We start from the raw sequence: 25,928 nt of genomic DNA, 5'->3' as shown, positions 1-25,928 counted from the left end.
TCCCCCTCCCCACTCACTTTCATCAAGCTGGGAAGGGGATTGGGGTTGGGGTGTGGGGTGAAGGCTCCAGCTGGAGGTGTGGGTTCTAAGCTTGGGGGTGGGTCCATGGGGTTTAGAGTGTAGGAGGGGGCTCTGGGCTGAGCCTGGGGCAGGGGGCTGGGGTGCAGGAAGGGGTGTGGGGTGCAGGCTGTTAGAGGGAGTTTGTGTGTGGAAGGAGGCTTAGGGCTGGGGCAGGGGGTTACGGTGCAGGAGGAGGTGCAGGGTGCAGGCTCTGTAAGGGGAGTCTGGGTGCAGGAGGGATCAGGGCTGGGCCAGGGGAACAGGAGGGGATCTGGGGTACAGGCTCTGGGAGGAAGTTTGGGTGTGAGGGGTGCACACTCTGGCCGGGCATCACTTGGGCAACTCCCGGAAGCAACCGGTATGTCCGGCTCCTGGACTCAGGGGCAGCCTGGCAGCTCCATGTGCTGCCCTTGCCTGCAGGCACTGCCCCTGCAGCTCCCATTGTCCATGGTTCCCAACCAATGAGAGCTGTGGAGTCGGTGCACAGGGCAGGGGCAGCACGCAGAGACCCCCTTGCCACCTGTACACCTAGGAACCAGACATATCGGTTGCTTCCAGGAGCTGCGTGGAATCAGGGCAGGTAGGTAGCCTGCCTTAGCCCTGTTGCACCGCCAACCGGACTTTTAACAGCCTAAAAGCTCCCAGATTGGCTTCAGAAGCCTGATCAAGCCTGATTCCAGGATGGCATTTTGTCTCCTTTCCCTGCTCTCGCCCTGCCCCCTGGCTGACTGTAAATGGATACTTTCCACAGGGCCTGCTCACCCCCACTTGGTTACTGGGATCAAAGCCCTCCTGGCTGGAAGAACTAAGCAGAGAGCTGAGCTGATGGGATGGGGGGAGCCTGGCCCTGCAGCACCACACTGGAGAGCCTGCAGGATCCACTCTGTGAGCTGCTTCCAACCTCATTAAGATGTGGGGAGACCATGAGAAACGCAGGTGGGCTGAGAAAGCGTCACTGTCCTCACCTGCTCTCCCCAGCACAACGCACACCGGGCTCCTGCCCTGCCAGAGCTGAGGTCCCCTGCAGGGCGTGCGAGGAACCAGGCCAGCTCAGAAACGCTGTCACTGGAACTCTGTGCAAGGAGCCAGATGCACTTTCTGATCCCTCCCTGCTACCCCCATCCGGCCCCTGCATGGAGAGCAAGGCATTGGCTGGATGGGATAAGGTCACACCTGAATGTCCTTCATTTCCACTGAGCACCAAGCTGGGAGGAGGAGTCGCTGTGAAATCAGCCAGGCCTGCTGGCTCCCAAAAGCCTCCACCTGGACTCACATACACTGGCTGTCCAAAGCCTGAAGTCAATGGAAAATATCCCATCCAGTCCTTAGTGAGTGAGAGAAGGCTGAAAGCAAGGAACTGCCCAGGTAGTGATTCCTACAGGACATGAATAAAGCCTCCACCTGCCATGCACACACTTATTTTTAGGGTGATCTGCTTCCCAGCAAGGTGTCCCTGGAATTAGCTTGGTTCTTCCAGAGGCACAAAGCAGGAGTCAGACCGACCCAATAAAGCCAGACTCTCTTGAAGCACTGGCTTCATCCCAGTCTAGCTGGGCGCTTCTGAACTGAACCCCAGGGAAACGGTTAGCAGTACTGACACTTAAATGGTCATAGTTATGCTGGGTAGTTCGCACCTCCCCAAAATGGATGGAGGCTCTTCTCTGGCTGGATCCCACAGACTCTGGGGGTAGCAATGCATGGGGGTCACTTTTGCAAGTGGATCTTGCAACCCTAGCAATTAGAAAGTTTGGGGTTGCAAAGGAAAGCTTAAATTCTGCGGTAAGTGCTAGAGCCCACAGACGTTCAACCAGCACCTGCTACCAGGCTGCAGTTCAAACCCTGGCGCCTAAGTGATGGACTGGACTGGGTATCTTCTGAGGATCTGCTGGGGTATCTCATCTCCTAGGTGCATCTTATAGACTAACAGACATTTTGAAGCATGAGCTTTCGTGGGTGAATACCCACTTCGTCAGATGCATATAGTGGAAATTTCCACGGCAGACACACACATGCAGGCAAGCTAGGGACAATGAGGCAGCTCAATCAGTCAGGGAGGATGAGGCCCTGTTCCAGCAGTTGAGATGTGAAAACCAAGGGAGGAGAAACTGGTTCTGTAATTGGCAAGCCATTCACAGTCTTTGTTTAATTCTGAGCTGATGGTGTCAAATTTGCAGATGAACTGAAGCTCAGCAGTTTCTCTTTGAAGTCTGGTCCTGAAGTTTTTTTGCTGCAGGATGGCCACCTTAAGGTCTGCTATAGTGTGGCCAGGGAGGTTGAAGTGTTCTCCTACAGGTTTTTGTATATTGCCATTCCTAATATCTGATTTGTGTCCGTTTATCCTTTTCCGTAGTGACTGTCCAGTTTGGCCGATGTACGTAGCAGAGGGGCATTGCTGGCATATTATGGCGTTTATTACATTGGTGGATGTGCAGGTGAATGAACCGGTGATGGTGTGGCTGATCTGGTTAGGTCAGATCAGCCACACCATCACCGGTTCATTCACCTGCACGTCCACCAATGTAATATACGCCATCATATGCCAGGGACTTTTACAATGAATCCAACTCTAAGTTTGGCAGAGGAGACCTGGCCTTGAGTTTAAGGATCAAGACACAGGGTGGGAACTAATGGGCCAATCCTGCACCCCTTGAATGGTCAGAAGTGTCCCTCTGTGTTCACAGGAGCAGGGACAAGGTCTTACTAGCACGAAGCAGGCCTTAGTTTCCCCCTCTGTAAGGTGGGATAATGATACTGTCCAGCTCCCAGGTGGGTGAAGGTGAATGAATTAGCCCATCAGGCACTTTGAGATCCTTGGACGCCAAGGAAAGGAGATGGCTTATGGGGTTCAAAATGGAAGATCTGTGGTTCAAACTGACACGCTCAATGGTAAATGTGCTGGTGCAGCGAATGCAGATACTGGTGACTAAGAACCTCCAACACACCGGTGGCCCCTGCTGTGGGATCAGCACCAGGCCAGTCAGCTGACACCAGACTAGCGTCCAGCCCAGAGGGCTGGTTTCACTGCAGATGTCGCCGGAGAAGGGGCGAAAGAGGAAATGCAGCGGGAAAAGCTCAGCCCAGGGATGCTCTCCGGGGCCCAGCGGGAGCTGCCTTTCCTTGCTGTGACAGAGATGGCAACGCCCCACAGCACAGGCACTGACTTCTGATTTTGCTGTTGGGTGCTCCTTCCCCCTTCCCCCTCTCATGCAAGCAGCTGCTGGGGCCTCATGGGGAAGAGGCTGAGCAGTGGGTGGGGCCTCAGGGCAGAGCAGTGGGCGGGGCTCGGGATGGGGTGGGGCCACAGTCCAGCCACCGGGGCCCGCAAAAGATTAATCCAGCCCTGCAAGTGCTGAGCATCCCCTATCTTTTTTCAGAGGGTGCTTGAGCTGGAGCACCCCCGGGGTCGGTGCCTGTGCCTCGCAGTGTCTTGGGGAGCTCTCTGTATCATTGTGGGCCAGGGACTGTTTGTAATTCCATGGGGAGAGGGTGGCCACAGCCCTCTGGGAACTCAGAGCAGCAAGGGGCGATTAGGCAAATTCACTCAGGTGTGATACCGCCAGAGAAGTCCCACCACCGGGACAGGCTCGTGTAGGCTGGTTCAAACTAGATTCTCCCAAGACCGATAAAGAAAAGCCCAAGTTTAAACGGACTCAGGGCCTGCTTTCTGCACCAGCGAACGGGCAGGACGTCTTGTGGGGAGAGATGGAAGGAGAGACACAGGCCAGAGGCTGAGGCTGGAATTCGGGTGACCTCTGGAAAGCTTCTTAGAAGCTATTTTTTAAAATGTTTTCTCTGTCATGCTTCCACCAGAACAGAACTGTGCTCCCTTAGGAAGGGCTGTGTGGGAACTCGTAACCGATGGCTGCTAGGCTGTTCATCGCCTCGGAGGACAAAGCAAAATGCAGATGCTGGCGTGTTTGGGCAGTCTGGCTTGCTGGGGATATCGCAGTGTAGGCAGGGAACTGTGCAGCCTGGAAACCTTGTCTGGGTGTCTTTTGTGTAATTACTTAAACGGAAACAAACTCTGGCCAAGACATTTAACTGCCCAGTGCCTCGGTTTCCGCGTCTATGAAATGGGGGCGACGATCTCACGCAGGTGGGTTGGGAGGGAATGTTTCCAAGTGCTGGCAACAGCCATGCCCAAGCAGCTGCAGAAGGCAAAGTGTTCTGTGTCCCTTTGGCCTTCACTGTTTTCCACTGACTGCCTGATTGCTGAGTGTACACTGCAGTGCCCAGGGCAAGGGCAGGGCTTGTGCAGGCTCTGCCAAGCACTGAGCACACTGCCAGGGCTGAGCCCTCAAAAACATCATGTGCCACTGTTGCTGCTAGCCAAGGCCAGTGCAACCATTTAGACAAACTAGGCGGCCGCCTAGGGCGCCTAGTGGTTGGGGGCGCCTAAAAGTCCCCTCAGGTGAGGTGGAGTGGAGGTGAGCTGGGTGGGGGAGCGAGCGGGGAGGGCTACCTGCAGTAACGGGGGGGGGGCGCACAGGGGAACAGCTCCCCGCCCCAGCTCACCTCCGCTGAGCACACAGCCCAGCTCTGAGTCTCCTCCAATCAGCGCCGCACGCCTGGGCGGGGAGGAGAATTAGAGCAGCGCTGGTGTGCTCAGTGGAGGAGGCGGAACCGAGGTGAGCTGGGGCCGGCTACCCAGGCAGGGTTAGCTTCCACGGGGGGAGTCTCCCCAGGCAGGGTTAGCTGCCGTGGTGGGGGCATCCAGTGACCTGCTGTCTGCAGCCCCCCGCAGGAGAGGCCTGAGGGGGAAAGCCAACTCTCACTGCAGAACCAAGGGGCTGCCTGGAAACAGCTCAGGCCTGCCCCACTACAGTGATCTTCAGCAGCACATGGGGGGGTGGAAGGGGGGCTTTGGAACTGGCTGTCATGCAATGGAGGTTTGGAACCAGCCGCCTCCCCCTACGTCACCAGGATGGTCCTTTCTCAGCCCCGACACCTGGCTGCTCACTCGCGGTTCACCAGCAGCTTCTCAGAGGTTACAGAGGTGGGGAAAGTTGCTCCCACTGTCCTGCTGCAGCAGGAAGCAAACTGGCCCTGGGCACAGAAAGGAGAGAAGCAGGGCTGCTTCCGAGAACGGGGGAACAGGCCATGGGGGTAGGATGACCAGACAGCAAGTGTGAAAAATCGGACAGGAGGTCGGGGGGGGGGGGGGGTAATAGAAGCCTATATAAGAAAAAGTCCCAAAAATTGGGACTGTCTCTATAAAATTGGGACATCTGGTTGCCCTACTCAGGGGTGCCTTGGGATCAAGAGTCTCCTGGCCTGGTGTGTTTCGTTCTCGTTGTTACCCTGCCCAGGGAAGCTGCTGCAGCGGGCACATCTGCATTGTACCTTTGTCACCCCAAAGACTGTTATAATATATAATAGTTGGAGATATACCAATCTCATAGAACTGGAAGGGACCTTGGAAGGTCATTGAGTCTAGCCCCCTGCCTTCACTAGCAGGACCAATTTTTGCCCCAGATCCCTAAGTGGCCCCCTCAAGGACTGAACTCACAACCTGGGTTTAGCAGGCCAGTGCTCAAACCACTGAGCTATCCCTCCCCCCAGTTTAAGGCTGCATCGCCAGTGACTGCTATTACCAGCTTTGCCCATTACTTAGGGGTATACTCATTTATTCAGGTTACTCTTCTGGAGGCAGGGGGGTGGGAATCTGTAATTCTATCAGTGTTCTGCTTGTGTCATGTGTGCGCTCATACGGAGCTCTACTACTCCCTGCTGCAAGTCCCCTCCCAATGGAGCGATCCTGCAGGACCTAGGCTCCCCCGGGGGCTGGGTTCCTCCAGCCCCAGAACTGGACGAACACACGTTAACAGAGCGCTCAGTAGGCTGGGTCGAGCAGCACCTCCAAGCTGTCACCCTCATATGCCATGGGCACTGCACCGGAACAGAGCCCACCTGAGCAGGCTAGGTCGAGCAGCACTTCTACGCTGCCACCGTCATATGTCCCAGGTTCAGCCCGTCCCTTCTCCCACCTTACAGTTGTTCTGGCAGTAACCCACCTGATGAGCAAACCCCATGGGACTTTTGGGCGCGGCAGGGATCTTTAGCTTAGGTATGAGGAGCATTGCTGCAGAGTGAATGAGGAAACCAAAAAACACCCACAAGGGGGATGGAGGGGGAGAGAGAGAAGCAACCAGCTTAACCAGGAAAGTTGTTTATTGCCAGATAATAACCACAGGGGAGTCAAACAAACAGAACAGTTATAATATTAAATCTAACAAACGTAATTGTAAAAGTCGCGTTTAGAAACTATCACTGATCACACAAGTCGGGGTCAGAAGGCTACACCGAGAGACAGAGAGAGAGAGAGAGAGAGAGAGAGAGAGAGAGAGCTGGGTTGTCACCACTGCATGAAGCTTGAATCGATTGGGGGTCCCAGGCCGTGGTGGTAGCTGAGGGTCCGGAGTGCGGGAGACAGGCAGAGCCCCCAGCACCATCAGTCAGGAGATGACGTCCCAGTGGAACTGGTGCAGATTTTGGATCCAGGTCTCAGAACACACGAGCGTGGGCAGGGGTTTCTGTAGAGAAACAACAATGGTTCAAGGGAGAACAGGAGATTTGTTGATGTGTAAACAAGGGAGATACCAAAGTTGTTTTGTTCAGGCTAGACATGGGAGCTGCTCTTTCCTGGCTATGGACGGTGTCCCTTGGAGGGAGCTCACAATGCAATTAGGCTGCTTCAGCGTTTTGGATCCCAACCAAGGATTCATGACTAGAATTGGTCTGATAACTGCTGAGCTGGGGGAGTGCAGGCGGGTTCCTTAGCATCTGGAGCAGAGATCCCCCATCATGCCAAGCTTCCCTGCTTTTCTGGTCCCAGAGTTCAGTGCAGTTCTTGCCGTGGAATCTCTGGTCTCCATTCTGTGTGCTCATGCAGATGCCTCCCTGTCCCATCTTTGATGCAGACGAGCCTAGGGGAGTTTCCTTAATCCTGTCACCCTTGTCCCAGGGTTTAGGTGTCTCCCATGGCCTTGTCACTGCATTTTGTCTTTCTTCTGATGCAGATTTGGTTCAAGCAGAGACTGTGGGGCGGTGTCTTTCCTGAGTCAGACAGGCTGGGTACTGTGCCCTGGTTCCCCAAGAACACAGAGCTGCTGGGTAACACAGACTCCAGCCCAAGGCTTCTCCACCAGCGGAGGGGCTGCTAGGGAACCAGTATCACCTGGGTCTCCTTTCTCCGCCATGTGCTGACATGCTCAAAGAATTCCAGCACATCGGAGAGGCGCGACTTTCCCTTGCAGAGCCCAGGCAGGCTTGTCCCTGGCGTTTTGTGATTGCTCTGAGACTGGAACACGGGGCCCACATTTTAAAAAGGAAGTTGAAAACTTGACGAGAGTGCAGGAGAGCGCTACAGCGATGAGTCGAGGCACTGAAAGAGGCATCGCTCAATACTGGAGAGAGGGATCAACACAGGGAGAAGCTACCAAGAACTACGCGGAATCTCTCATTTAGCAAAGAAAGACAGAACAAGAGACTGGGGCTGGAAGTTAAAGCCAGACAAATATAAGTTAAAAATGTGTCGTCGTCTTTCTAACAGGCAGGGCAGTTAACCACCGCAACAATCCATCACCAAGTGGTGGATTCTCCATCTCTGCCATCTTCACGTCAACACAGGATCCTTTCCTGAAGGAGCTGCCTCAGCCAGACACAAGCAGCTGGGCTTGGAACAAGTGGAGCTGAGGGACAGCCTGCTGAGCAGGTCAGGCTAATGGTCCCTTCTAGCCTTAAAGATCTATGCGTGAACTCCTAGTTCCAGGGAAGCCAGCAGGAACTTTGCCATTGACTTCCATGGAGCCAAAGACTTCACCCAATGGAGCATTTCAGCTAGTTTCCTGAGCCCTGTGATGAGACTCGCTGTGGCTCCCCAGATCATGGGCAGCCCGGGTGCAACCAGGGTCCCAAGTACCATGCCCTCTGGTGCAGATCACGTAGTATTACTGGTGGCTTATCCCTCCTGGTGCTGGGGACTGTCAGCGCTTTGACAGCTTGTTCCCAGCACCCTCCCTCCGTCACCTCAATGCCTTCTCCCTTCTCTGCAGTGCAGGAAAAGAGCAAGTCTGGGATCGGTCCCCCAACCCCGCCATGGTCACTTGCAAAGAAGTGACCTGCTGTGCAGCCTCCTTTTCCTTGTTCGTTGCTCCCAGAGCCCCGCCCAGCCCAGGTGCTGGACGTGGCATCTGGCCAGGGCACAAGACAGTGGGGTTACCCTGTGACATTCCCCTGGTGTTCTCTGGACTGGTGATTGGCTGGGTCACTCCAATGCTCGACTCTGGGAGCCAGCCTTACCCTGCTCTACAGTGAGAACCCCCACTCCTGGGCTGGTCACGCACAGCCTCTGGCATGTCAGCTGCTCCTTGGATTGTGTAACCAAATGACACTAGCCAATATCTCCAGTCCCAGACCCAACCCTAGGAACCTCCGTCTTGCAGCGTCCAGTTATGCCTGCTGGACGCTGCAAGCTAATATGAGTTCATCAATTTAACAAAGAAATTGATATGGACCAGGCTTGTTATCCCAAGGGGAGTCTCTGACACTTCAAACCAAACGCACTGCTTCAGGTAGAATAAACAAACACATTTATTAACTACAAAGATAAATTTTAAGTGATTATAAGTCAAAAGATACAAAAGAGATACAAAAGGAGCATTTAAAGACGATAAAGTCATTGCGGAGAAACTAAATGGATTCTTTGCTTCAGTGTTCACGGCTGAGGATGTTAGGGAGATTCCCAAACCTGAACTGGCTTTTGTAGGTGACAAATCTGAGGAACTGTCACAGATTGAAGTGTCACTAGAGGAGGTTTTGGAATTAATTGATAAACTCAACATTAACAAGTCACTGGGACCAGATGGCATTCACCCAAGAGTTCTGAAAGAACTCAAATGTGAAGTTGTGGAACTATTAACTAAGGTTTGTAACCTGTCCTTTAAATCAGCTTCGGTACCCAATGACTGGAAGTTAGCTAATGTAATGCCAATATTTAAAAAGGGTTCTAGAGGTGATCCCGGCAATTACAGACCAATAAATCTAATGTCAGTATCGGGCAAATTGGTTGAAACAATAGTAAAGAATAAAATTGTCAGATACATAGAAAAACATAAACTGTTGAGCAATAGTCAACATGGTGTCTGTAAAGGGAAATCGTGTCTTACTAATCTATTAGAGTTCTTTGAAGGGGTCAACAAACATGTGGACAAGGGGGATCCAGTGGACATAGTGTACTTAGATTTTCAGAAAGCCTTTGACAAGCTCCCTCACCAAAGGCTCTTATGTAAATTAAGTTGTCATGGGATAAGAGGGAAGGTCCTTTCAAGGACTGAGAACTGGTTAAAAGATGGGGAACAAAGGGTAGGAATTAATGGTAAATTCTCAGAATGGAGAGGGGTAACTAGTGGTGTTCCCCAACGGTCAGTCCTCGGACCAATCCTATTCAACTTATTCATAAATGATGTGGAGAAAGGGGTAAACAGTGAGGTGGCAAAGTTTGCAGATGATACTAAACTACTCAAGATAGTTAAGACCAAAGCAGATTGTGAAGAACTTCAAAAAGATTTCACAAAACTAAGTGATTGGGCAACAAAATGGCAAATGAAATTTAATGTGGATAAATGTAAAGTAATGCACATTGGAAAAAATAACCCCAACTATACATACAATATGATGGGGGCTAATTTAGCTACAATGAATCATGAAAGAGATCTTGGAGTCATCATGGATAGTTCTCTGAAGATGTCCATGCAGTGTGCAGAGGCAGTCAAAAAAGTAAACAGGATGTTAGGAATCATTAAAAAGGGGATAGAGAATAAGATGGAGAATATATTATTGCCCTTATATAAATCCATGGTATGCCCACATCTGGAATACTGCGTAGAGATGTGGTCTCCTCATCTCAAAAAAGATATACTGGCACTAGAAAAGGTTCAGAGAAGGGCAACTAAAATGATTGGGGGTTTGGAATGGGACCATATGATGAGAGATTAAAGATACTGGGACTTTTCAGCCTGGAAAAGAGGAGACTAAGGGGGGATATGATAGAGGTCTATAAAATCAGGAGTGATGTGGAGAAAGTGAATAAGAAAAAGTTATTTACTTGTTCCCATAAGAACTAGGGGTCACTAAATGAAATTAACGGGCAGCAGGTTTAAAACAAATAAAAGGAAGTTCTTCTTCACACAGCGCACAGTCATCCTGTGGAACTCCTTGCTTGAGGAGGCTGTGAAGGCTGGGACTGTAACAGCGTTTAAAAGAGAACTGGATAAATTCATGGTGGTTAAGTCCATAAATGGCTATTAGCCAGGAAGGATAAAGAATGGTGTCCCTAGCCTCTGTTCATCAGAGGATGGAGATGGATGGCAGGAGAGAGATCACTTGATCATTGCCTGTTAGGTTCACTCCCTTGGAGGCACTTGGCATTGTCCACTGTCGGCAGACAGATACTGGGCTGGATGGACCCTTGGTCTGACCCAGTGTGGCTGTTCTTTTGTCAAAGCACAATAAGTCGGATTTGGTCAAATGAGTTAAGGCAAAGCGCATTCTAAGCTGACCTTAACACTTTCAGTGCCCTTACAAACTTAGATGCGTCTCACCACTGGCTGGCTGGCTGCCCTTCAGCCAGGCTCTCCCTTTGATCAGCACTTCAGTTGCTTGGTGGTGGTGTCTGTAGATGCAGGAGAAAGAGAGGGAACGAGCATGGCAAATGTTTGTCCTTTTTATCATGTTCTTTCTTCCCTTTTGGCTTTGCCCCCCCCTTCAGAGTCAGGTGAACATTCCCTTGTCGCAGTCCTAAACTGACCAAGGGAAGGGGGTGACCCAGAGTCCAACAGATCCTTTGTTGCTGTCTAGGCCAGTGTCCTTTGTTCCTGTGAGGCTGGGCTGGGTCTGTCCCATACCTGCCCTGATGAGGTGTGAACTGCCCCTCTGCTCTTGGAGAGTTTTTGCCTGGTCTTATTTTAAGCCATGAGGACACATTTTCAGCCTTGTAACTATATACATGAAATTACAACCTATAACATCACTGTAACAACACTGCTCAGTGCATCAGGAGCCTTCTGAAGACACCCAACATGGCAAACTTTGCATTGGATCCTACACAATCATTTTACAAGGATGAACATGGGGCTGCTGGTGTTCCCCCGAGGTACACAGTGTCACATACCCCTCCACCCTGCACAGGGAACAATGGGATTTGCAATGAGCGCTAGGGAGCTGGGGCTGCTTTTCACACCATCTCTCATACAGGACCCAGAGTGCCCTCCAGCACCAGGTGGGGACATTGCTTCGCTGCCGGCCCAGAGGACAGAACAGTCCCCATACCCACTGACCTGGCTTCCTGCTGGGCCTAGTGGGTGCGCGTGGGTCTCCCAGTGACCAGGTGCAGCCCACGTGCTGGCCCTGCGGGGCACTCTCCTCCCCTACAGGCTGGTGAGCAGCAAGAGGACAAACCACAGACGTGGGGAGAGATCTGGGGCTCAGCCCAGGCCCTGGGGTCTGGCCACCCCTTTCAGGGGACAAAGGTGCCCGCATGGCACGAGGTGCTTCACCACCCACGGCAGGGAGTATCCGGCAGCATGTTCTGGTAACAGGGCAGAAGGGTCTCTCCAAGGGTGGCTCCATGTCCGGCAGGAGCTGTGGCTGGTGGTGGCACAGTGACTTTCCGGGCTCAGGCTGGGACCCCAGCAGGTTCCTGAAGCACAGAGCGGGTTTGCCAGGCATCCCCAGGGCTCTCAGCATGCACAGGGGCTGGAGGAGTCGGCCTCCTGCAGCTGCACGGTCAGCCTGCTGCTCCCAGCATCGCTCTTGAGGACAAGCAGCTGCACCACGTTCTGCATGCACCTTTCCACGTTCTCTCCTGCAGGGGTGAGACTGGCAGCGGCTCGGCAGTGGGTGGCAGCACCAGGAGTCCCCCCCAAGGGAAAAGGAACAGGACCCGCTTCTTCTGCAGAGTGTGTGTGTGATGGGAGGGCTCTGCGTGTGTCTGTAATGGGGGTTCAGTGCACAGGCATTTCTCTAGGGCTGTGTGTGAGAATGAAGGCTCCATATGTGAGTGTGTACATGAGGGCTGGGTGTGCACAGTGGCTGTGGGTGGGGAAAAGGGCCGTGTGTGTCTGAGGGTCATACATGGGAACCCTCCCAGAGCTCGCACCCTTCACCTTCTCCTGTGCCCCAACCCGCTGCCCTGGCGCTGAGCCCCCTCACACACCCAAACTCCCTCCCAGACCCCACACCCTTCACCTCCTCCCATGCCCCAATCTCCTGTCCCAGCATGGAGCCCCTTCCCACACCTAAACTCTGTCCCGGAGCCCACATCCTTCACCTCCTCCCCTGCCCCGACCTCCTGCCCCGAGCCCCCTCTTGCACCCAAACTCCCTCCCACAGCCTGCACCCTTCACCTCGTCTCATGTCCCACCCAACCCCCTGCCCCAGCGCTGAGCCCTCTCCCGTACCCAAACTCCCTCCCAGACCCCACACCCTTCACCTCCTCCTGTGCCCCCTGCCCCAGTGCTGAGCCCCCTCCCAGAGCCCACACCCCTCCCCCAGCACCAAGCCCCCTCCCACACCTTGAACTTCTCATTTCTAGCCCCACCTGCAGCACCCCCAGCCAGAGCTCTCACCCCCTCCTGCACCCCAACCTCCTGCCTCAGCCCAATGAAAATGAGTGAGTGACAGAGGAAGGGGGGCATGGAGTGTGGGCAGGGCCTCAGGGAAGGGGCGGGGCCTCAGGGAAGGGGCGGGGCAAGGGTGTTTGGTTTTCTGCAATTCGAAAGTGGGCAACCCCAGGGCAGCGGTTCCTGTCTGACGCCACTCAGCAGCGGGGGAGAAATCTCAGCATAGCACCAATCATGGGCACTCATGTCCCGCTCCCCAAAGGTACTAACTCCCACCGACATCAGTAGCAGGGGTGGACCTGTCCCCCCCGAGGCCAAGGGCTGAACGGGCGAGAGCCTGAACTCACCGCCCTGTGGGCAGGGTGGGGCACACAGCTAGGGCACACAGCTGGGGCAGGGAAGCTGCCCGGCTGCAACATCATGTTTCGGAGAGGGCTCCGGCGCCTCCCAGCTGTGCCGAGCCCATTTGGGGGCCCAGCTCCCAGGCTGCATGAGGTGAGGGGGGCAGCCCAGCCCTACCTGTCTTGGCCGACACATTAAACCTGCCGGCTACTCCGTGCTCCATGGCAAACTTCTCAGCCTTGTCCTCCGGCAGGCGTGGCTCCAGGTCAGTCTTGTTCCCCAGCAGGAAGATGGGGGCTGCAGGAGGCAGAGATGGGAAGGGGTGATGGGGAGAGAAAGATGGGAAAACGTGAGGGCTCAGGATGGGGCCAGCATCTGCCAAGCTGCGGGGTGTGACCGGGGGGCCGGGCTGTACACAGGGAGGCCCAGCCATGGCCCTGTACGCCCGCACACAGTAGGGAGGCCTGGACACATGTTCAGACCGGCGTCCACGCCCTGAACTCCCTTGTCCCTTGGCACTGCCACAGCATCCGTGCCAACTCCCTTATGTACAGAGCTCGAGAGCCCACAGGGGCTCAGCTCACGGCAGGACTGGCCCCCCACCTCCCCGATCCCAGATGGGTCAGCCGGGAGCAAAACCCGGGGAATGGCAGAGCCCTGGCACTAAAGGTGCCACGTCCTGAAGCAGCGGTGCCAGGCTGTGGTGCTGGGGGTCCCCGTTCCTACTCACTCTGATGGGGCCCCCAGAGCCCTCCGCAGCCTTAGCGAACAAGGCAGGACATTGGACGCTGGAGTGTGGTTTCGATCCTGCAAAACTGGCCGGGTGGGACCCCCACCTGCCCTGCCAGCTCCAATGCCGGGCACCCGTGTTTCCCACTGCACTTTGTTCCCCATTGCCCTGTTGGTCAGCCCACTCCCCCTTTCCCCTCCAGATCCTGCCCCTGCCACTACACCTGCCACAGAGACAGCCACAGGACCTAGCATCAAACAGCTCTGCGGGTGGCCCCCGTGTTCCCTATTAGCTCTTTAGGGCAGGACACATCTCAGTACGTGTCTGCACAGCACCAAGCACCCTGGGGCCCAGCCCTGAACGGGGCCTGTGGGTGCCTGGCCAGCAGCATGTGAGCACCAGACGATTCTGCCTCAAGGTGCCTGTTTGGACAAGAGCTGAGGTGAGATGAGACGGCCTCTCTGGAAGGGCCTTTCCTGCCTGGTCTGCCCCTGCGGCTTCAACTTCCCACCGGCACGCAGCACAGCTGTGTCTGGGGAGCCCAGGCATAGGCACGGACTCCAGGGCTGGAGCACCCATGGGAAAAGAAATAGTGGGTGCTTAGCACCCACCAGCCACCCGCTGATCAGCAGGCGGGAGGCGCTGGGGGGAGGAGTGGGGAGGGGCAGGAAGAGGTGAAGCAAGGGCGGGGCCTCGGGGAAGGGGCGGGGCCTCAGGGCAGAGCAGGGGTGGACACCTTCCTGGAAAAAAGAAAGTTTAAGTTGGTGCCTGTGAGCACAGGACTGAGGTTCAGCATTGAGGGGCACTGGCAGAGCTGGGGGGGGGAGCCCAGGGGTGGGATGGCAGGGGGCTGTGGGTCGGGATTGAGGGGCACCAGTAGAGCTGGGGGTGGGACCCCAGGCTAGGAGTGAGGGGCACTGGCTGATCTGTGGGGGGAGCCCAGGGCTGAGCTAGCAGGGGGCTGTGGATTGGGACTGAGGGGCACTGGCAGAGCTTTACGTACAATACACACCATTGTCATGAGCACTAAAAATCAATGCAGTGTTACAAACGTGTGTCTGAAGACAGCAGCACTCTGGCCAGGGCATCGTTAATTAACACAAACACACACATGCTCTCTCTCTCTCTCGGCAAAGCTGCCAGGGAACTCGTGAGAGATAGCATGGAGCCCAGGGCTTAATGAGCTGCTGCCCTAACGAACAGGACTGGAGCCCAGCCTGGGAAAGAGCTGGGTGGCACAGGCTGGACGCCAGCCCTCAGGGTGGCGGGCAGTGGTGCCCAGCCCCTGGTACATGTGCCCAGGCCTATGGGATGGGCGCTCCCTCCAGGAGAGAGCAATTATGGGCTGGGAGGACCTCCCCGAGGGGCTCAGCTGCTCGTTCCCTCCCTTTGGGGAGTGGGTACATTTGTACAGTACTGGGGAGAGCAGTGGCTGGCATGGGGGAAAGTGCGCACAGGTGCTGGGGGGGGGAGAAGCCTTGTGCACAGGGCAGGGACCATGTGTTGGGAGGCTAGAACTGGTCAGTGGGGGGCATGGGGGAAGGTGTGCGCAGGTGCTGCAATGGGGGAGTGAGAAGGGGCCTTGTACACAGGGCAGGGACCATTTGTGGGGAGGTTAGAACTGGTCAGTGGGGGCCATGGGGGAAGGTGTGCGCAGGTGCTGGAATGGGGGAGTGAGAAGGGGCCTTGTGCACAGGGCAGGGACCGTGTGTGAGGAGGCTAGAACTGGTCGGTGGGGGGCAGGGGGCCCTACCAGGCATCCCTGCCATGGCCAGACCCCAGTGTGGCACTGCTGCAGAACCCTGTGGCTGGGGCGACCAACGAGCTGAAGAGATGCCCCAAGAGGCAGGTCTCCAGGTCCAAGGCAGCCGCCTGGGCCCCCCAGGGCAAGGGCAGCCAAGCCGTGCTGTGTTCGTCCAGCTCCCCTCTCCGTGGCTGAATAGCTGGGGGGATGGGTGCTGGGCACCGCCCACATTGGCAGGTCAGGGGGAACCCGCTGTCTGGGAGGGAGCAGAGTCGAGAGCAGCGCAGAGGAGATTGGGAACTTGGCCCTCTCTGTCCCCGCACTGCGGGAGTGGCCCCGGGCCCCCTACCGTCCGGGCAGTACTGCCGGGCCACGTAGACCCAGTGCGGGAGGCTGTCGAAGGAGAGCTGGCTCTGGGCACTGTACAGCAGCAGCACGGCATCCGCATCCCGGTAGTAGCAGCTGCTCAGGGAGAGGAACCTTTCTTCGCCGGCTGTGTCCCACAGGGAGATCTGCGCACAGCAGAGAGCACAGGGGGAAACCTTGGCCCCAGGCCCTGGCAGCCTGTGGAACTCACTGCCACAGGACCTTGGCTGGAGTGTGTAAGCCAGCTGGGTTAGATGGTGAAGGTCTCAGGCTGCAGGCCCTAACGCGCCTGGCTTGTGGGTGTGTAAGGGATGTGCCCCGCTCCCCACCCCAGACAGCACTGCCCAGCCAGCTGGTTTCATCTCCCTCAGGATGCAGGCGAGATACCAGGCTAGATGGGCCCAGAGCCCCGGGTGCTGTGGTGAGTGGAGCGAGAGTCCAGAGGGGAACTCAGAAAAACCAGCTCGTTCATGGGATTCAGCCAGCCCTGCCCCCACCCCGCACCAGGGGCTCGCTCAGCAGGGACCACCAAGGCGCTCAGCCAACACAACCCCAGCCCTGAGCCGCTCTCTGAGGGGGGATGCTGTTGCCTAGCAACTCCCGACAGCCCATTAACCCCTGTCGCTCCCCAGAGAGGGACAGTCTGGGTGCCCGTGGCAGGGCTCGGCGACCATGGTGCTGCTGCAAGGATCCTCGCTGGCGTGGCCCAGACACACCCGGCTCTGGCGGGACGGGAGAGGGACAGGCCCGCAGCCACGTACCTGCACCAGGCCGGGGGTCTGGGGGTGGCTGAGCCGCACGGTCCTCTTGCAGACGGCCAGGTGCTCGTTGGGGGCGTGGGCCCCCTGCAGGAAGCGCCCTGCCCGGATGCGGTGGAACAGGGTGGTCTTCCCCACCCCAAAGTCCCCCAGCAGGATGAGCTTGAACTTCAGGCCGGGCGGAGGCACGGTCGCCATCACAGTGTGGGGGCCGGCTCCCTCCAGCAGCCGTGGGTGGGAAGTGCCCAGGCCTGGCCCATGGGCTCCATTCCTCAGCAGGCTCCGTCCCACTGGGCCACCGGGGAGCCCGGGCCGGCAGACCTAGCAGAGCTGCAGCGGGAGGGAAGGAGAAAGCAGAGAATGGAGCATGTTTCCCCGGCTGGGAGACAGGGCTGGGGGAACCCCACCCCATCCGCACTGCCGGCTCCAGCCCTGGGGGGCCCCATCCCAGGGAGCCCGAGCGGATTGCACCCTGAGGACAGTGAAAGCCTCTAGCTCTCCCCCGGGCAGGAACAGGTTCCGAGCACCCTCCGCCCTACCCCGGCAGGAGTCTGCCCCTTGGGAAGGCATCCTTAGCTCACTGAGACGGTGTGGTGTGAAATTCAGCACCTCCAGCGACTCAGGCCCCTAGCACAGCACTGAGAGCACGCCGTACTGAGCACCCTCCCCACCCCATTCCCGGTAGCACAGGCCCCTAGCACCACCCTGGAGCCAGCACCAACTGCTGGGTGAGAGCACCCCGTACTGAGCACCCCCCCCATTCCCAGTAGCACCACCCTGGGGCCAGCACCGATTGCTGGGTGAGAGCACCCCGTACTGAGCACCCCCCCCATTCCCAGTAGCACCACCCTGGAGCCAGCACCGATTGCTGGGTGAAAGCACCCCTTACTGAACGACCCCCCCATTCCCAGTAGCACCACCCTGGGGCCAGCAGAGACTAGGGGAGAGTGCCCTCTGTTAGCCCCCGTTCCCTGCAGCCCTGTGTCTCACACTCAGCCCCTGGGCTCTAACTCTTGCTGTCTGGGTGGCTCAGACGTGTCATGGGGGTGGCTCACGCAATCAGGGGAGAGGGTCCAGCAGGCTGGTACCCCCCCAGCCAGAGTGTTCGCTTTCTGCATCGGGGGAGGGGCGGAGGGCTGGGCAGCTGACTGAGCGGGGGGGGGGTTTGACAGAGCTAAGCGGGGCCTCCTCTACCTTGGCCAGGATCTTGCTGGGCCCACAAGAGAGCTTGCCCACTGCTTCCTGGCGCGCTGGAGAAGAGCCTAGGTAGGAGGCAGTGCGCCTGGCACACCCCTCTCAGCAAGGCAATCCCATGCGGTCAAAGTGCGACAAACAAGGAGGGTTGGGCCCCCTTCTCTGTAAAGCCTCCACAGGCAGAAAGCCCTGGCTTCACCTCCCAGCCCTGACACTCACTCCCCAGCCTGGGGCAGGGCCTAACCCTGCTCTGTGCCTCAGTTTCCCTCCATGTAACATGGAGATGATCCCATCCCACCCAACTAGCCAAGAGCTCCCCACGTCGCAGACTGGAGAGTTCCCCTCCCCCGTGACACAGGCTTGTCTGTCCAGTTGGCCCGGGCGGGGGATGAAGGTGACCAGCTGCCCCCGCCCCCTGGGCCCTGCTGCATTCAGCCCCTGCCCCCTCTTGCTGAGCAGGGAGCTGTCTGGGCTGCCAGGGAACTGCACTCACGGGGAAAACTGCCTGCGCACACCCATCCCCCTTGGTCTGCTCCGCTCCTGCCTTCACCCATTTGCTCCGTGACGGTTCCATGCCCCCAGAGAGGTGAACTGAGCAAGGCATTTATAAACCGGAAGGGGCCCTGGAGGGAGCTCAGGCTCTATTCCAGCCTTGGCACCTCTGCCAGGGAGGGGGCTCAGCACAGTGGCAGATGCAGCAGGGACAAGACACCGCCCCCTGCCCGACTCACTCCTCCGTGGCTGGCGAGATGTTCAGCTGGTCTAGATGGGAGGCCTGAGTCACCCAGCTGCCCTGTTCTAACAATGGCCGGATGGAGCACAGGGCGTTCCTAGAGCCAGTGGTGCAGAGAAAGCGGCATGGCCTCACTGGCCTCCCCTGCCACCACCCTGCTCTCGGTGTCCCCCACGGCTCAGCCAGCTGTTGGGGGGAGGATAACCGAACACCAGCCACTGGGCTTGGCCTTTTCATGGGCACAGCACTGCAGCCGGGTCTGCCAGCACCCCTGAGCATGCCCGGTGCCTGGGCTTAGGATGGGCGCTGCAAGGGACTTCCTGCTGACGGTGCTTCCCCAGCTCCTGCTACTGCTCCCTCCCGCACTTGGCCACACACTCCTTCCTCTCGTGTGTTACTAGGGCTGCTGTGCATAGCTCCTCCCCAGCCGACCGGGCAGACACACACGCAGCTCCTGCAACTCGCATATGACAGTGACTGCAGAAATCGTACCCCAAGTGGTTCTGCTTTTTTAACTCCTTCGGCACAAATCAACAACAGCAGATGGTTCCTTACCTGTCTGGTAACTGCTGTTCTTTGAGGGGTGGCTGCAGGCACCTCTCCCACTCAGGGGTGTGCACACCCATGCACCAAAGCCAGGGAAATCCGCCTAGCAGCACGTATGGGCAGCGCTCACACCCTCTGCCTCACAGTCCCTCCCTGGCTCTAGAAGGGCGGAGCTGCCGCGACCCCTTGGGGCCTTTGCACCAAACCCCAGGCTGGAGCCTCTGTTGCAGAGGGGGTGCAAGGTGGGGCGTGAAATGTGTGTCTGCAGCCACGTCTCGAAGAACGGCTCCAACACAGGTGAGTAACAGTCTTTTCTTCTTCGAGAGGCTGCAGACGTGTATTCCTGGGGCTCGGAGTCTATTTAAACAGAGACTGCAGAACTGCCTCCCCAAAGTGTGCATCAGCCCTAGAAGCCACGGGGATAGCGCAGCGGCTAGCAAAGGTGTGCACGGAGAGCCAGACGCAGCCCTGCAGCCATCCACTGAGGGAAACATCTCTAAGAAACGCTGTTGATGTTGCTTGAGCGCTTGTCAAATGAGCCCGTAACAACTTTGGGGGCGTAATCTGAGCTGCTCCAGAAGCTGCAGTAATTCACGGCCTTATCTACTTAGCGGAGACCAATGGCCCTTTCAGCTCAGTGTAAGATGCGAGGAGGCGAGATGATGAATGAAAGGGGTTAGTCCTTTCCAGATAAAAAGCCAAGCACCTTCCCACATCTAAGGTCTGAAGGCATCGTTCTTCTACGCCCAAGTGTGGGTTGGGAAAAAAATACAGTAAGTAAATAACCTCATTAAGGTGAAACGGAGAGATCACTTTTGACAGAAAGTTTGGCTGTGGTCTTGAAGCAACCTTGCCTTTGAAGAAGTGGGTATATGGGGGATCTGCTGCCATAAGGCTTCCCTGACTAGTCTAGTAGATGTGATAGCTACCAGAAAGGCCATCTCCTGGAGCGAAGAGCCAATGAGCACGTTGCTATTGACTCAAACAGACACATCAATGGCACACAACGGCACCATTCTCTTCGCTGGTGGAAAACGATGGACAATGCCTTTCAGAAGCCTCCCTACCATAGGATTTGAAAATAGCAACTTTCCCCAAAGAGGAGGGTAGAAAGCTGAAATTGCAGCCAAATTAACTTTCAAAGAGCTAAGAGCCAGGCCCAAAGATTTCAACTGCAATGAACAGTCCAGAGCGTTCTGAATCCAAATGGACGTAGGATGAATCCTCTCAGAGGTCCCCCAAATCGAAAACCGCTCCACTTAGAGAAACAGGTGGCCCTCACAGAGTTCCTACTCTAGCAGAACTTCTTTAACTGCGTCTCTTCCTCATCGAGCCACGCAGCATCCACGTGGTAAGGAGTAGACTGCCTAGTGCTGGATGAACAACCTGGCTGTGATGTTGGGTCAACAGTTCAGGGAGAGGGAGGAGACACTTGGGAGGCTGAACTGAACGCGTACAGAGGTTGCCCTAGAGTGGGTGGAAGATCGGGATCTGAAGGAACAAGGAACGTCCCACAGATTCCCAGGCTATTACTGTGGATATGGGTAAGGCCAACGAGTAGCGTACCAAGAGCCCCTATGCCTAACGTGTGATTGGTATTGATCCCAGGATGCCAGTATCAGCTGTATGTCTAGACCAAGCTGTAAACCAGCCTTTGTGGGACAAAAGGGAGGGGGAGGAAGAATTCTAATTCAACTCCGATTAACCTCAAAGTCATCTGGGGTAACTGCAGGTCAACACCAGGCACAGCCTGCCAGCCACCATCCAGCTTCATGCAAGGCCCAATATACTGACTGCATATGGGCTCCAGGTCAGCAAGGGACCCTATGGTTTGCAGGGACAATACATTCTCTCTCAGTACGGACTCTGAAGGCAGCTCCAGTGCCAGCGTTGGCACCGGTCTTCACGTCTCAGTCTGCAATGAAGTCGTCATTGCCAAAGAACTGGTCAGAGCCGCTACAGACACCAGTCGAGACAAGGTACCCAGGCATATGTGCGGTACCAAGGATGGTGTCGGTGCCATAATCATTGATGAAGCCATGGCAGCTGATGATGGTTCATTGGTGACTGGAGAGTCTGGGACTGATAGTTATGATCGGTCTGATGTCGCCCGGTAGGCCAAGGGTGTGGTCATTGTTGGTGCTGAAGACGGCAGATCTGGACTCACGCTGGAGTTGACTGTACAGCCTCTCAGTGTTGCCTTGGTACCAGAGAACGGGTTGAAGGCCCAGCTCCTTCACAGGTACCCGAGGAGACACGGTGCCAGTCAGCACTGATCCCTGCAGAGAACAACTCTCTCTGCCAGCTGGAGGGGCTGTGTTCCAATGTATAGGTCCTTTTTCTCGGTGGAGCCCTCCTAGAGGCTGTCTCCGAGTTCTGCCACCGAACATCAATGCAATGAGGCTCAGACGACAGCTGAGGGGCTGGTACCATCTCTAGTGCTGACGTAGGCATTGTGGCTTGCTTACGTCTCAAGTGCCTTGCTAACCGCATCCTTGTCCTGAAGGACTTACAGATGGAGCACCTGTCCTTTCCATGTCCCTCTCCCAGGCACAACAAACACCTGTGTGGGGATCACTATTTGGAATGGTCCCTCATGTGATGGGCAATGTTTAAATCCCGGTGAAGACATTCCAGCAGGAAACAACTAACTAACCCACCCACTCACCTAAGGTACTAACCACTAAACAACTAACTATGAACACGAAATTCTCAACAACTGAGAGATAAAAGAGTGGTGCCCACAGCGCTCCGACTCTAGCTGTGGGTGATGAGAAGGAACCGAGGAGGGTCAGGGCCAGGTGAGAGGCTATGAGTCAAGGGGCGCGAACACTACCCCTACGGGTACTGCTAGAATTGCTCCGGCTTTGGTGCAGTGGGTGTGCACAACCCGGAGTGGAATGCCTGTAAGCACTCGAAGAAGCATAAAGAGCCGGCCAGAGCCTGTGGGGCTCCTGGGGTTGGTAACAGGGCAGGAATCCTGTCACTTCTAGGGCATCTAACTCCTACAGAAGGGCCGAACTACGTAGGGCAGTGGTCCCCAACCTTTTCCGTCTGCCGGGCACCAGACGACGAGCCATGGAGGACTGTGTTGGTGGACGTACACCCTCCGAAATGCCACCAAGCAGCGTCAATAGGCATCGCCGCTGACGCTTCTGGATTACTCTGCTTGTCAGCGGCATTTCGTGGATGCTCGTCTGCTGGCCAGTACGCGGGCACCACGCTGGGGACCCCTGACATAGGGGCTCATACCCTGATACCCAATGCCTGTCACCAGGATAACGATTTACGCAGACAGACAAGGTCAGCAGAGTGCACTGCAAGTCGGGAGTTCCACTGGCAGGGCTGCCTTGGGGGGGACGGGGGAGAAGTGGCACCAAGGGGTGCTGCAGAATTTGCCTGACTCCTTTAATTTTATTGAGAGAAAAGCCCAAGAGCTGCTGTTGGTGTTTTAACCTCCTTCATGAGGAAAGGCAGAAAAGTTCAAACCTTATTATGGAAGGGTCTTAACTGCACAGTGAGGATCCCAGAGACAGGGAAAAGCCAGGCCAGGGTACGAGTGAGACGCCTCTAAACCAGCAGCAGCCACAACTATCGATACCCAAACGGTTCGGGCCCAGTCAGAGAATTAACACGGGTAAGAAACTCAAATCTGCTTGGGGGGTTCCCCCCAGCTGCTCTTCCACACCCTGAATGGATGGCCTCTGCACATGGAGGCCAAGCTGGAGAGCAAAACGTCGCCCTAAGTGTGGGTGGGGGAGAAGACCTTTCCCAGAAGTTAACAGGGACATTCAATCAGATTTCAGCAGCTTGGTTCGAAACCTTCTCATGGGGTCTCCAATGAGGACTTGGCTTTGCCAAGCGATGGCGGAGAAGCAAGTGAACCCAGCGGCCAGGCCAGCTTCCGTATGAGGGTGCACTCTTGGGTTATGCTTGTGGTGTGTGTCTAACCAGAGAGCCCCAGCCACACAGCGCTCCCTCCAGCAATCGCCCAGGCAGAGACAGCCAGCGTGCTCGTGCGACTCCATGGGGACACACGCACAGGGTGGGAAACGTTTTATTTCAGCTGGTCTCACTTTTTTATTTTCCCTTTCAAGTGAGAAATTAACTGTAAAAAACAGCTCGTGCTCGAGGCTTTACAGGCACAAGAGTCAGGACATTCAAGGCTGCACTTCCCAAGGCCACCAGAACTATAAGACAGTGAGTTATCATGGGACAGCCAAGATACTACAGGCCACTGGTAGCACCTACAGTACTTTGACGTGAAAAGTTCCAAGTACTCAATAATAACATTATCCTCACAGAGGGGCTGAGTTAAACTGGGGCAGGGAAACAGGAGTCCCCTGAATTTAATACCCGTAAATTCACAAGAGTCTGTTAATGAAGAGTCTGGAGTGAAATGGTAAATGCAGACTGGTTGGCAGGTAGAATACCCTGGGCTCCATCTGCTTAAGGAATGGGCTCCCAAGTGAAGTGCTGGAGACATGGGACCAGGCACTCTCACAGTCTGCAACAGTAGCATGCAGTGGTCTGCTGGGAAACGGACTGGCAGGTCCTTTCTGTCCCCAGTTCCCTTGAGCCTATGATGGAATAGCCAGCCTCTTCCCTAGGCGGCATGAACTCCTCCTGGAAGGCTGGGGGTATTGAACCAGTCAGCTTCCAAGAGGGCTCCTAGTCACCCTGCCTCTTCTCCCCACCCCCGAGATCGAAGAAGAAATTCGAAGCACTTTGGAGAGGCAGTTGGGTGTATTTCTGCCCTATTGGGGCCCGCTCCAGGGAACAGCAGCAAACGGAACAGCTCCAATCTCTGGTATCCTCCTCTCATCCAGCATCAATCAGTTACGCAAGCCACAAGCCGCTGCAGCGACTTACCTGGAGCCTGAGGGCTGAACCCAGTGCACTAACGTAGATCAGACAGCAGCCATAAACATGAAGGTTAACTCTACAGTCCAAGGGCCCAGGTCACATTGCATGCTGGAAGCTGTAACCTCTGCACCAAGGCTGACGGCAGCCACAGACCACAATGAGTACGCCACAGAAAGTACCTTGGTAAGTCCCACATAAAATCAATCAAGGTCGAGGTGCTGTGTCCGCAACGCCCACTGAAATGCTAAATTTCCTGCTGCCAGGAGACAGCTGAGGACAGCGTCCTTCCTAACCATCAGCAGTGTCTCCACCTTCACCCCGGACAGGAGGCCAGCTGTGCTCAACACTAGGCTGCCCAGTATCCCATAGAAATTCATGGTGAAAATGGAAAGGATGAGGATGGTGATAGAGGCCACCATGGTGACAGACTGGGCAACCATGGCCCTGCCCTCTTCACTGAAGTACTCCAAGCCCGCGGCCAGCAGCAGGGCTCCTCCCAGGAGCATGTTGGCAGTGGAGTGGTCACCGTTCAGCCAGTGGAATCCAAAAGCCAGCAAAGGGAGGCCAATGACGGTGGAGACCCAGGTACCAGACTGGGAATCTGCTGCCAAGGTAAGCCCAAGAGGTGTCCAGAAGAAGCCAACTGCTCCCATAAGTGCCGTCAGGGCCTGGAGGAGGAACCCTGCGGCGGCCCCGCGATTTATCTACAAACACACAGAGGCAAGCAATGAGCAGCAGGCCACGGTCACAGGGAACTCAGCAGAACAGACACAAAGCATAAGCTTGGACACCCAGGGTAACAGCCTGAGAATCCATCCCCCTGACTGGTACTCAGAGTTGCATCACATTGTCAGCGGGAGTCCACCCTTCATCAGCTCCACTGCTTCCTTCCACACACAGCTCCTCACTAAAACATCTTTGCTTGTGTTCCTTCCTACCTCTAGTGCAACTGTGAAACCCCTTTTGTTCCACTGACAACTGTCCCCCCCAGCAGATTCCCCAGCCCCACAGACACTGCTGCTGCCTCCTGCCCTCACAAACAGATTCATCCTTCCCCCAGCTTCTGCAAAAAAATTCACCTGGAGCTGGTGAAGCAGGTATGCCACCGAAGGACAAGGAGTCATCCGGCAGAACAGAGCACATTAAACTTGGGCCCCAGGCCTCCTTACCAGACTCTTGACACCTGTAAGCATTAAGCTAACTTGCAATCAAGTGCTGCGGAAAGAAACCTGGTAAGTTATCATTGGGCCTGAAAATCTGTTTGTCCAGTAAATATGGGGGCATCCCGAAGCGAAGGAGGGACAATGCAGATGGCCTTTCGCTCGGCCACAGCACTAGCCCGCAGTGCCTTGATTTGTTCTCTGCGTTGGCAGTTTCCGTTAACAAGGCCCGTCTCTGGCAGGTGGAAGAACGTGAACAGCTGCCACCTGGGCACGGCTATGGTAAGGGGCACATTGGTCCATTCCTGAGCCCTGCGGCAATCGCTCTCACCTGGAAAGTGCGGACAGCTGAGCTCAGACACACGGCGCACAGCCCCAGGCCGGGGAGAGCCCTGCCCCACGCGGCGGGCGGGCGGGCCGGCCATGGGGGCGGGGGCCCGACCATGCCTGAAAGGGAGAGGAGAGAGCTGGGTTACCGGGGGCCCGCAGCACCCCCCAGCTGCTGAGCAGAGCCGGGCCCTGGCCCGTCCGAGCCCCGGCCCGAGCTGCACAGGCGGGACACGCAGCAAAGCACCTGCCTGGGCCGGGGCAGAGCCGTCAGCTGGGAACCCTCCAGAGAACTTCACAGCCACTGCCCCCCCTCGGGATGCCCCCCCCCGCTGGCGCCCCTCCCCTCCGAGTACCCCCCCTCCCGAGCTGCCCCCCCGCTCTGAGTACCCCCCCTCCCGGGTCCTCCCGCTCCCGGGCTGGCGCCCCCCCCCCGCTGGCGCCCCTCCCCTCCGGGTACCCCCCCCCCGCTGGCGCCCCTC

The 25,928-nt window shown here is 56.3% G+C and overlaps 2 protein-coding genes across 9 annotated transcripts in view; both read right to left on the bottom strand.

Moving 5' to 3' along the window:
• Positions 1–6,400: 6,400 nt before the first annotated feature.
• Positions 6,401–25,928, bottom strand: part of LOC127044493 (ras-related protein Rab-26-like) — a 74,005-nt gene continuing 54,477 nt past the window's right edge. For 2 of the 7 annotated variants that reach the window (XM_050939465.1, XM_050939466.1), the window contains exons 2-4: positions 18,546–19,436; positions 16,624–16,950; positions 15,502–16,008 (exon numbers count right to left, since the gene is read on the bottom strand). In XM_050939465.1, the coding sequence (XP_050795422.1) occupies positions 15,502–16,008; positions 16,624–16,818 (702 nt within the window). In that variant the 5' untranslated portion in view covers positions 16,819–16,950; positions 18,546–19,436. Of the gene's footprint in view, positions 6,594–8,634; positions 11,924–13,199; positions 13,320–15,501; positions 16,009–16,623; positions 16,951–18,545; positions 20,343–22,582; positions 23,054–25,928 lie in introns of those variants that run through there. The other 5 variants (XM_050939471.1, XM_050939470.1, XM_050939469.1 and 2 more) reach the window with 5 other exon arrangements.
• On the bottom strand, positions 23,135–25,764 carry TMEM276 (transmembrane protein 276). 2 transcript variants are annotated; one of them, XM_050939476.1, is made up of 2 exons: positions 25,451–25,764; positions 23,135–24,663 (listed from the first exon to the last, which is right to left on the bottom strand). In XM_050939476.1, exons 1-2 carry the CDS (start codon positions 25,562–25,564, stop codon positions 24,160–24,162), a joined length of 618 nt encoding a protein of 205 aa, XP_050795433.1. In that variant the 5' UTR covers positions 25,565–25,764; the 3' UTR covers positions 23,135–24,159. The 2 variants fall into 2 exon arrangements, with proteins under 2 accessions (XP_050795433.1, XP_050795434.1); XM_050939477.1 differs by lacking the exon at positions 25,451–25,764 and adding an exon at positions 25,039–25,403.

This window comes from Gopherus flavomarginatus, chromosome 2 (genome assembly GCF_025201925.1).
Source record: "Gopherus flavomarginatus isolate rGopFla2 chromosome 2, rGopFla2.mat.asm, whole genome shotgun sequence".
Lineage (NCBI taxonomy): Eukaryota > Metazoa > Chordata > Testudines > Testudinidae > Gopherus > Gopherus flavomarginatus.
The sequence above is the reverse complement of the archived record's forward strand: the minus strand, read 5'-3'. Positions and strand labels throughout refer to the sequence as shown.

What these genes read in the sequence shown, in the direction of transcription:
- TMEM276 (XM_050939476.1), bottom strand. Translation starts at nt 25,564, where the DNA reads ATGGTCGGGCCCCCGCCCCCATGGCCGGCCCGCCCGCCCGCCGCGTGG. An exon ending in CAGCTGTCCGCACTTTCCAG is followed by an intron (nt 24,664 to 25,450) that starts GTGAGAGCGATT and finishes GTGTGTTTGTAG; the next exon opens with ATAAATCGCGGGGCCGCCGC.